Source organism: Hyalella azteca, unplaced genomic scaffold (assembly GCF_000764305.2).
Source record: "Hyalella azteca isolate HAZT.00-mixed unplaced genomic scaffold, Hazt_2.0.2 contig12241, whole genome shotgun sequence".
NCBI classification, from domain to species: domain Eukaryota; kingdom Metazoa; phylum Arthropoda; class Malacostraca; order Amphipoda; family Hyalellidae; genus Hyalella; species Hyalella azteca.
This window is the reverse complement of record NW_025942204.1, coordinates 18,370-29,099: the sequence shown is the minus strand read 5'-3', so window position 1 is coordinate 29,099 and position 10,730 is coordinate 18,370. Positions and strand designations below refer to the sequence as shown.

At 37.9% G+C, this 10,730-nt stretch overlaps 2 protein-coding genes across 2 annotated transcripts in view; one reads left to right on the top strand and one right to left on the bottom strand.

Annotated features, from left to right (window-relative positions):
• LOC108682680 (40S ribosomal protein S16) overlaps positions 1-4,017 on the top strand; it is an 8,268-nt gene extending 4,251 nt beyond the window's left edge. Inside the window, exons 2-4 of the mRNA XM_018171894.2 lie at positions 3,033-3,164; positions 3,489-3,603; positions 3,827-4,017. Of these exons, the coding sequence (XP_018027383.1) occupies positions 3,033-3,164; positions 3,489-3,603; positions 3,827-3,972 (393 nt within the window). The 3' untranslated portion in view covers positions 3,973-4,017. The remainder of the gene's footprint in view (positions 1-3,032; positions 3,165-3,488; positions 3,604-3,826) is intronic.
• Positions 4,018-4,834: 817 nt separating this feature from the next.
• Positions 4,835-10,434, bottom strand: LOC108682679 (protein tramtrack, alpha isoform). The gene is made up of 6 exons (XM_018171893.2): positions 10,104-10,434; positions 8,771-9,475; positions 8,507-8,614; positions 8,181-8,303; positions 6,000-6,113; positions 4,835-5,594 (listed from the first exon to the last, which is right to left on the bottom strand). The coding sequence occupies exons 1-6, from the start codon at positions 10,251-10,253 to the stop codon at positions 5,133-5,135; spliced, it is 1,662 nt and encodes a 553-aa protein (XP_018027382.1). The 5' UTR covers positions 10,254-10,434; the 3' UTR covers positions 4,835-5,132.
• Positions 10,435-10,730: the final 296 nt, after the last annotated feature.

Here is a 10,730-nt window from a genome sequence, read left to right as displayed (position 1 = left end):
GTTATGTGACTCTTCAATGTTTAGGAGATCTGCATTCCTGAAGTGTTTTTGTATATTGAAGCCAGTTAAATGGTCAATATTTAGCTCATTACCTTGCTCCATACAAACTTTACAAAGCTAATGAATAGACTTATCAATAATTGTTTACCCAAAAATCCCTAAGTGGTAAACACCACCTTGGCCTGTTGGCCACTATTGAAGGCAATAAGTGCCCTTTTTAGCCATCCATTATGATCCGTATACTGTTATTGTTAGTAGGGTAATTGCAACATAAAAAATAACACCTCTTAAAGACAAAAAAGCTGAAAAAATAAAAAAAAATCAAATAAATAAAAAAATCATGAAAAAATGAAAAAAATCATTGATTTTTGATTTTTTTGATTTCTTTAAAAAAATATCAAAAAATCGCCAAGTCTGGAGCCTAGATGCAATATAAAAGGCTCCTGAATTAATCTTGAAATGGGGTAAAAAGGGACACTTGAAATAAAACTCAATTTCAAACATTTGAAGCATGCAGAGTGTACTCATCTATTACTAACAGTACTCTGAAGTCCTCCTCTTTCATTGTAGATGATGTAGATGTAAAATAAATGACATTTTCTGAGATTTTTACTTGTTTTTCCTTTATTGATATGATATTACCATATTCATTAATTACCGTATTATTAATGTGATATTACTGTATCCATGGACATGCCATTTAGCATTAACAAGAACCTTGTCCACTGCAAGCTTCATATCAGCAGCCATGTAGCATTTCTTCTGTATCTGTGAGCTTACAGGATGGTTTGTAATTTTGCACAATTTTAATCAAGTCTACTGATTTCACTATAACAAAAAAGATTGTGAAAAACATACCTGAAACAGAAAATGTTTTATTGACAACCATCATAGGTTTTGAAGATATAAATCATAGTTTAGGTCAATTACTTTTCATTCTATGATGCCCGGTGCACAATTCTATATATAGCATTCTATGTAGAATTTTGTGATGACCGATGATGCACTAATTTTTTGATGAGTGAATTTTTTTGCCAAGCAAGGTAAATGTAATCAAAATTCTTTGTTGTTAATCAATTTTTTTGTTAAATGGAGCCTTTGCTAACTTAGGTTCTACTGTAAATTCATTTTTAAGGGTGTCCCTAATTACCCCGTGGGGTTGTCCCTTTTTACCCTGTCGCTCGGAAATGGCTGTTAGAGATAGTAAATGTTATATTTCTTGACTAGCTTTATACATGATAGATAGTATAAATGTTGAAGTTTACGCCACTATTTTTAGTTTTGCAATATTTTTATTAGTTTAGCTGCTATAACATTTCTACGAAATGTGGGACGTGCATCCCTATTTACCCCGTCCGTCCCTTTTTACCCCATTTGATGGTATATGTGGATTATTTTTGAGATTGGTAGAATAAAGTAGACATCCATGTAGGGAAGGTGAAACATAAAAAAACTGAAAGCAAACTGAAACATGAAAAAAATACCTGTAAGTGGTAACTGGTAACAACAAGTAACAACTAACACGTTTACACTAGTAAAAGGCTGAGGTTGACAACATTACACCGAAATCTTTCATACAGTTTTATTCTGTAATTTATATTATGTATGTATCATGCTGGTTTTTAAATAATATTTAATACTATTAAGTAACATCTAAAGGCTTTATCTATAAATGTAGCGGTAGCGCTGTAGCGTCAAAACCTCGTATCGCTACTTGAATATGTAGCGGGCACTACTGCTACAATTGCTTAAATGTAGCGCTGCTACCACTACTGAGGCCGCTACAGGTAGCTTGCTACTGTCCACCTCTGACTACCACACATAAATAAAATAGCCAATGACTTGTTTGTTGATGTATATTGAAAAATGAAGGAGAAGGTGCAATTCACAGAAAATGGAAAAAAATATAACTCAGTACTCACTGCAGTGAGTGACAGAAAGCACATTTTCTCGTCGACGAAAGCTTGAGATCACGGATGGGCAGACAGACAGACGGACATTGCGAGCACAATAGTGCATTTTTCCATAAATGAGAAAATGCGCTAAAAAGGGGATTTTTCTTGCAAATTGAATGGCATATCTCTCAATGCTGTAGCTTGAAAATCAGAGATTTCAAGTTTTTAACAGCACCAAAAAACAAATTGGTGATCATTGAAGGTATAGGCTTTACTTGTGCTTCAATGGCTCTTGTGTTTGAGCAAATGAACACATAAACATGGCTTTTGGCTCTTTGAATGCACAATTCTTGGACTTTTAAAATGAGTATAAGAACTGGAAAAGCCCAAGTTTTCAATTTTTGACCAACATGCTTCCCTTAATAAGGATATTTGTGGATTTGTTAAATCTTTGAGTTCTGACATAAATGTATACATGACCTTGTTGTTCTCTAGGTTTATTTGGTGATGAACCAGTTTGACTTCTGATTTTGTGTCTCGTGTACCTTTTTGATTTTACTGGAAGTTTTACTTAATCTTCTTTTTTTTTGTGTACACAATTGGAAACCATGTAAATGTGGTTCAACAATCAATGAATTTGATGAACTATTTGAATGCTGCTAGGAATGCTAGATTTCAGTCAATTTGAATTTTTTATGGCAGGCTTTTTTTTCATCAAACTTGTCTTATTGGAAAGCTATGTTCAAATTTTTGCCAGTTTCAAATGAATCAAATCAAATATATGTGTTAGATGGGAGCTGAAAATGTTAACTAGATGGATTTGTGAGTTTATCGTCTAGCTCATCATGTAACATTTCTCCTATACTGGAAAAATGTCATCATTTTGAAGATTAGCTACTGAGTTTTGATTTGGCAAAAATGTTGCTCCAGCCCTCAAATATGGGATGTAATCAATAGTTTCCCCCTTTATTTTTCGGGTTCTTATGTTACTCTTGAAAAAACGTGTAAAAAGTAATGCCTAAAGCAGTGCTTTTGGCGAAAACTCTCATATACTAAATTGAATTTCCGAGGTTCTGTCCTAATCTCATTATTTGCTTTGCAATTATTTTTGTTGATAATTGAACAATCGTTTTCCAGAAAACAGCCACTGCAGTAGCCCACTGCAAGCGAGGTCATGGTCTCATCAAGGTCAATGGCCGCCCTCTGGAACACATCCAGCCCAAGACTTTGCAGTTCAAGCTGCAGGAGCCAATTCTTCTGCTCGGAAAGGTCAGTCTTTGTTATTAAATTATGTTCTGTACTGTTAACACTGAGCTAGAGAAACTGTTGAATCGCTTCACGCAAGTTTGTCTCCATGTGATTATAGGTGATTTCCTATTTTACCGGTTCATAAGCTGTTCTATATTCGCTTATAAATGCGCTACTGAGCTGTGGAACATAATAATCCAGCTCCGATGTCTATCTTTGGAATGAGAAGCGTACCTGGTGATCAGGAAAATCTTCACCATTTACTCATATATAATGTGACTGAGTAGAGCTACACCATTACAGTCCTTCGAAATTGCTGAGCTATTAATTGATGTTTATCTGCAGAACCGTTTCTCTGGCGTGGACATGAAGGTTCGCGTCAAGGGAGGTGGTCAGACATCGCAAATTTATGCCATCAGACAAGCCATTGCCAAGGCACTTGTGGCCTATTACCAAAAATGTAAGTTTAAATTCATATAACCTTTATATTCATATTTGGTTAAATTTCTATGCTGCTGAACACACTTTGTGGTAATTTGCTCGCTTCAGATTCAACAAATTACGTTTTGAGATAGGCAATTTTTTCTTCCTTTAAAAAAACTAACTCAAACTTGGGTTGGAAACTCCCGAACTGTCGTTAATTCTTGTTATGCAAGTTATTTGAATGAACTAATATTTCACAGACGTCGATGAGGCCTCTAAAACCGAGATCAAGAGCATCCTCGTGAACTACGACAGATCCCTGCTGGTGGCAGATCCCAGGAGGAAGGAGCCCAAGAAGTTCGGAGGCCCCGGCGCTCGTGCCAGGTTCCAGAAGTCCTACCGTTAAGTTCGAGAGTGGGGACTTGTCAGGTGCAATAAATTGTGTCTGGCTCATCATCTTTATTTCATCCCGTTGCCGTAGAACTGATTTTGTGTTAAAACTACCATCAACCAATCGGTAATCATTCTTTGGTGAAGTTAATTTTGTCCTAGCTGTTAGCTCAACCGTAGGAACTGTTTTTTTTTTAGTTGGATAGGAACCAAGTTACAAGCGTTCTCTGTTGATAAGAAAGAGGAGAAAATATCCTGTCGCTTTATGGCTTGGCATCAAATTTGTTTCCAGGGTAGATATGAAAGTGTGCAATATTCGTCACATCAGTTCTTGGAAAGATCGATTAGTGTTCAGGGCTTGAAAAGAGATCGAGTCAAGTTCAAACAATAATGGCAAGCTGTGTCGGCCCTGCTTGACTTTCAGCATGCGGGATTATTTTAACGAGACTTTTCATAAAGTTTAGTTGGTATATCACGGCATGAGGGCTATACGAATTCTTGAATGACCAAAATAATGCAACATACATCCTATTCAAAGCTGCCCATGAAAAAACTCTACGATTCTTGATCACATATTTTAGACGAAAATGTGATTCAACCCTCTACCGCCTCGAGTAACCGAAGCATTACTGTCACTAGCCCACTTCCCAAAAGGGATGCGTTCTAGTGAGCGCAAAATGACTTGCACTGATGGTTGCCGCCACCTACGACAACTTTGAAATGTTCTCTGTTGCGCGTAAACGTCCTCTGGTTGTTTCACTTAATACTACCACCGGAACAATCGTAACCTTTAATGAATAATGAATAGGTTACGTAAATTCAAGTTGAAAGCTATGTTCCCAGACATACAGTGGTAGAGGGTTAAGATAAAGAAAAACTTGTCAGTTACGCTATTTACGTAAGTCGTTACGATGCATAGAGCGTGGAAGTGAGGAATTAAACGTCACAGTAAGTATAGCCTAGTCAATAGCGCAGCAGTGACCAATTGCTGCTCATACATGGGCTTAAATTCCAAATAAAGCGACGGAGGACTTATTAGAATAGAGAATTCACAGCTCGATTCAACTCATAACAGCACATTATTTTACGCAATGAATTTTTTCTGCTGATGGATTTTTTACGCCAAAAAGCATATCTTAGATTTGTTTTCTTTGCATTGCAACCGAAATCGGAATTTTACGTGGAAGGCAACGCGTGTTTCTCGGCTTTTGGTACGTCGGTTGATTTGGGTTCGTGAGTTTTCTTGTGCCTCTCAAGATTGTATCGCTGAGATGACCTGAAGTTGCAGTGTGGGCAACTGAAGGGTTTCTCACCGGTGTGTGTTCTCGCATGCCGCCGGAGATCACTGCCGAAGGCGAATTCTTTGCCACAATATTGGCAAGCTAGAGCATACTGAGTGGAGTATGCGGGGCCCGTGGTGACGCTCCTGCTGGTGGCTAGGACGGGAACATTGCTGCTGCTGGGCCGGCTTGGCGCGGCGTTGCTCAGGGAGATGAGGTCGCCTAGGGGTACACTGTCGAATATGGGCTTACTCACGACCGGGATGTATGGGGTGCAAGTCTTCAGTGCAACGCTCGTCTTAGGTCGGATGGTTTTGAGGTCAGCAAGTAAGGGCCTGCTGTTGCTTTCTGACGTCATCTGCAGTCACATGACAATCTTGGTTATATTGACATGAAATTGTTTATTATATTGATATGGAATTGTTGATTGAGATATAACACTCCTATGAATCTTGTTCATGATTAACTTTAAAACAAATGTGTGAGACTGAATGAAACTACACACAGACTTCTTAAAAATAATGGACAATATCGAACTACCGCTCATCTAGATTAGCTTTATTGTGGCTACATGTAACTTATAATTATTGGGCATGTACTTATATTCAATCAAGGCAAACAGCAATTTCTGTTTCTACTCTTTCTCGATCTTCAAAAAATGTGAGTAAGTTAGGAAGTGGTGTATAAATTGCTCACACGCATATACGATACGCTAAAAATAGCTTTAGTATAGGAAGATAGGTAACCTAAAAATTAATCAAACCTGGAGCACAGGACGCCCAGTAGACGGCTCGAGCTGTAGGAGACAAGTTTCAGGTTCAGGTAGAGGAGGTTTATCTTTGTCGTCAGGCTGCAGGTCATCGCAACCCAATGCACTCTGTCAACATATGAATAGCTTTGATTATGCCATGCTGGCCATCCAGCTTTGATTATGCCATGCTGGCCTGTCACAGTTTCTTAACCACACGGCCAACTTGTCGATTATGAACAGAATTTTCACTACTTGTTTGTGGTTTCAAAACCAAAACTAACTGGTTTAATTCTGGTGATCTTAAGTACATTAAAACCACGCTAAAATAAGTTGAGATGCCTCCAGCATTGACATTGCATTTATTAAATAACTCGGCCATATTGAGCTCAAACATTAAGTTATCCAAGAGGTGATGCAAGATCGGGCTAATTTTTAGAACGACTGCAGGGATATGATTATAGCATATCATAATGATGTTGGCGCTGAAGAATAAGCCTGATGTGGCCAGTCGCCGATTCTTGTACTTTCAAAACCGACGATAGCTGGAAATAGCTAATCGACTTCCAGCAGTTTCGATATCGTGCTAGGTATTTCAAGCTTGAACATATACATATTTCTCCACAGCTTAATATAGTCAGTTCATGAAGGCGTTCATACTCGGAGCGTAAACGGTTTAATCAAGAAGGCTGTTCCACATGTTTGTGACTCGAAGCGAGAAAAGGTGTTGTCGTGTGGATGAGTTGCATTGAATATTTTTTTAGTTATAGCCGTGGGACCTTCTGGGAGGACCTTATTTTTCAAGGACCTTCTGGGACCTTGTATAAACCATGAGTATACTTCTTACTTCAATGAGGTCACCATGCAGACGTCGATAAGACGATAACTGAGGCTTGGAAGCTTCATAATCTTAAATCATTCTTCGTAAAACTTGCCTTTCAAATCTGGAATTATCCTTGATGCACGACTTTGAACACTCTCTTATACATTATATTATTTTTCAAGTTTTGGTGACTACACGGCGTTTCCGAACTCAAGGTTCGGGCACACGACAGCAACAAACAACTTCATCGTTTTTTGCATCTAGGAACTTGTAAGAGCGTCTGATAAAATAAATGCCTAGAAAATTTCAGCTCCTTGTCCACATAAACTCCCAAACCTTTTTCCGCGCTAGACTTTTCAATCATTACTCTCTCATTTCAACCATGTCTTCTCATACTGTTCTTGCTGTTTATTGTTATTTTTCGAGGTGAAATAATTTACACTTGTCAATATTGAAACGCTGCTTCCACGTATCACGGTATCAGCCCAGTTAAACTATCAAGATCATCAATTGTACTTTATTTGACGCTTCCTTCACTGTATTATAAACTTTTGCGTCATCGGCATACATGGAGCACACGCTGGACACTACTTCTGGCAGATCATTTATGAAAGCAACGAACTAAACAGGCCCAATAACGCTACCATTTGGCACACCACTGCGCACTGTTACCCAGTCTGATACGGTTTCGTTAATACTGACACGTTGTCGTCTACCTACTAGAAAATCTCTGATCTATTGAAGTACATTTCCCTCTATTCACAAAGACTTCACTTCAAGTCTTCACACAACAGCCGTTCATGCGGAACACTGTCAATGCTTTGGCAAAATCGAGGTACACTGCATCTACTGGCTCCCTTTCGTCCAGCAGGCGAGTCCAATCGTTCAACGTAGACAAGAGGTTAGTGGAGCAGGATCTGATCTACCCGAGATAAAGCAATGTTGACAGTCTGATAGGGCATTTTTAATAGTTAAGTAGTCAATTATCCTATCCCTTACAACAGATTCCATTACCTGACAAACAACACTTGTCAGACTGACAGGGCGACGATAGTTACCGGTTCAACTTTTTTTAACAATGGTGTCACTTGAGCTTCTATCCAATCGACCGGCAAAGTCCTTTCGGTCAAGGTTTATGAAAGAAAAATGTCAAAGTGCCGGCCAGCTGGACGATTGCTAATTCTTTGAGCAATCTAGGGTGGAAGCCGTCTGGTCCACATACGGAGCTCAAAAATAGAGTACATAGTTAAATTGAGGACAATTTCAACGTAATATACAAATGATTTTGGGACTATCTAATTCTTTTATCATAAGTTGCTCAGAAACTTTGTGCAACCAGTGAGATTATTCAGCCACATGTCAAATTATCTCACCAGATAATGCACTGCATCTTCTCTGTCGATGAGCGCCTCACTGATGATCTCTGCCAACCCCATGGCAGACTCCTGTCGAGAAGAAGACGTGCAGTCGTCCTCAGTGTCACTCAGTCCCAGCACCTGCAATGGCAAGTGATCGTAGTGCACAAAGTGGTAGAATATTATTCACAAAAAATATTGAACTATTATGATTTTCTCTACAAGTATATAGTTGTAAGTTTAGTCCTGGATTTTCTAAAGTACCGAGATATTGTATTAAATCAACTTGATATATATGAAGAGCATCACATGGGACACGGATATTGTTGGAATTTAATTTTTACCTCACATTGATCATCAGATGCTGACTTTTGGTTTTTTGTTGTCAAAAGGTTCTGACGCTCAGACAATGTAGCTTCAGGCTCCTCTTTGATGTTCACACAAACTTGAGGCTGAAATGAGAGCACATGTTCAAACTTCTTGTGATCAAATCCCTATTGCAATTTTTTTTAGTCGAGCAGGTCATACATGTTGCATATTGATGTAAGAAGGGTTTTATTGAGTAACAACAGATAGTTTCATACTAGTGGAAGAATAAAGTGTCTCACCATAGTTTCAAAACTTGCTTCTTCATACAGCTCACCAATGTCAGTATTGAGTGAGCAATCATCAGATGCCATATCAGAATCCTTATTGCCATTTTCTGAGTGATTTAATTTTTTCTTCTTCAACTTAACATTCAACTCAATATTTTGGTCATGATCATATATGATTTCAGTAGAAGATTCCACAGCAGGTAGCAATGCAGTGGATTCACTTATAGGTAGTTTTCTTTTCACAGATTGTGTATCTTCTTTGTTATTACTTGATGGTTTTAAAATAGAGCAAGAAACAGGTTCATTATAAGCCTGGCTGTGTTGAGAACTTGTTGGATCAGGATTGTTCTGTGCAGGAAAATCTTTAACTTGTGATTTGATAACATTCGGTGAGAGAACATTACAGGAAGGGTCTTCAAGAACACACTCTGCCAAAGCACTGTTTTCTGAAGTCACCAAGCCTTTTATTCCAAGTGACTCAGAGGCTTGCAAGAAAGATGGGAGCTTATCTTGCCTTATGTTGACCTCACCCAAGTACATGTAGCTTAGTAGAGCCTCAAAGTCATAGTTAGTTATGTCCTTGAGAACAATAACTGGTTGAGGGCAGTTAGTTGCATGAAGAATTGAAGAAAAATAGTCACTGCATGATGAGAGCACCAGTTTGTGCACAGCATACAACTTGCCCGAGCATGCCACGGATACATCACTGAAGTAACTCTGCAGGAAAATAAAAATTGCTTAGATAATAAATTATAGCTATATATATGTATATATAATATATGCAATAATTTGTTGTCTTCAAATGCAGTAGAATGTAAATTAATTAATAAAAAATGTGTCATGAAGAACAGTATAACTATACAAAATCTCTTGCTATTAGTCTTTTTAATTGGAAATAAAAGACTTTGACAGAAAATATTGAAGCATTCAGAGCACAAAGCTTACCAATACCATCATTATGATTATAATAAAGAAACAATTACCATGCATGATGCAACTCGTGCAAGATGCATTTCCAATACCACGACTTCATGCACCATAGATAGTTCCAAATCCAAAACTGCCAAGTGGTAGGTAAGTAATTTTGTTTTGAGTATCAGCATAACATTTTGAAAATTTCTACATTCAATAACTATTCAGCTCTAACTTTAGGCCAACATTTTAATGCTGTACATATCGAGAAATTATTTGAAATTGATAGGATACATCATTATCTTCATATTTTTGTCAATTTCAATAGAAGATGCAGATAAAAAAGATTATGCTCAATGTTCTTAAAAGATGGTGATGATATTTACCAATTAATTATTATAGAGGCTAGTCAAGTCTATTAGAGAAGTCTCACCTGATTTCTAACATTTGCAAGCAGGCTTTGGAACGCAATTAAATGATTATTCCATCGCAAAGAAAGAATTTCATCAGACTGTTGAGAAGATGTTTCAACATCAACATCACTGAATGAAAATGTTCCTGCATTAGTCATTTTTTTAATCATAAATTTTCTTATTATTTAGAAACCACTTCCAAGTTACTTAGTAGAAGGCGAAAGATTCGTGTGTTCTGCAAAGTTGACGGAGTACGTTGCAAGGCAAGGTTTATTGTTGTTGTTGGTGGACTCTATACATGGCCGTCTATAATCCGCATTCCAAATCCGGAATATTTTAAAAATCCGTTTCTCAGAGACAGGTAGGAACATGGTTGAACTAGTATAAGGTTGACCCATCAGAAGCCCATTTTTGAGGATGTAGTTCGTTGTTCGCGTGTGACGTCACTGATCTCAGTGACGTCACGGGCATTAACCAATCACCAAAATGCGATAAAACCGTGCACAGTAGCACTTCATCCAGTCCATTATAGGAATGACGGGTTTGTTTACGTTTGAAGAGAGTGTAGGCCTACTTGGCGTTCATAGACATAGAAAAGGCATATGATAGAGTTGACAGAAAATTGTTGTGCCAGATGAAGAGAGTGA

Coding starts and splice junctions, on each gene's coding strand:
- LOC108682679 (XM_018171893.2), bottom strand. CDS start 10,253: ATGATTAAAAAAATGACTAATGCAGGAACATTTTCATTCAGTGATGTT. Junction 9,476..10,103: donor TTGCAAATGTTAGAAATCAG/GTGAGACTTCTC, acceptor ATTTTCCTGCAG/AGTTACTTCAGTGATGTATC. Junction 6,114..8,180: donor AAGATGCAGTGCATTATCTG/GTGAGATAATTT, acceptor ATATGTTGACAG/AGTGCATTGGGTTGCGATGA.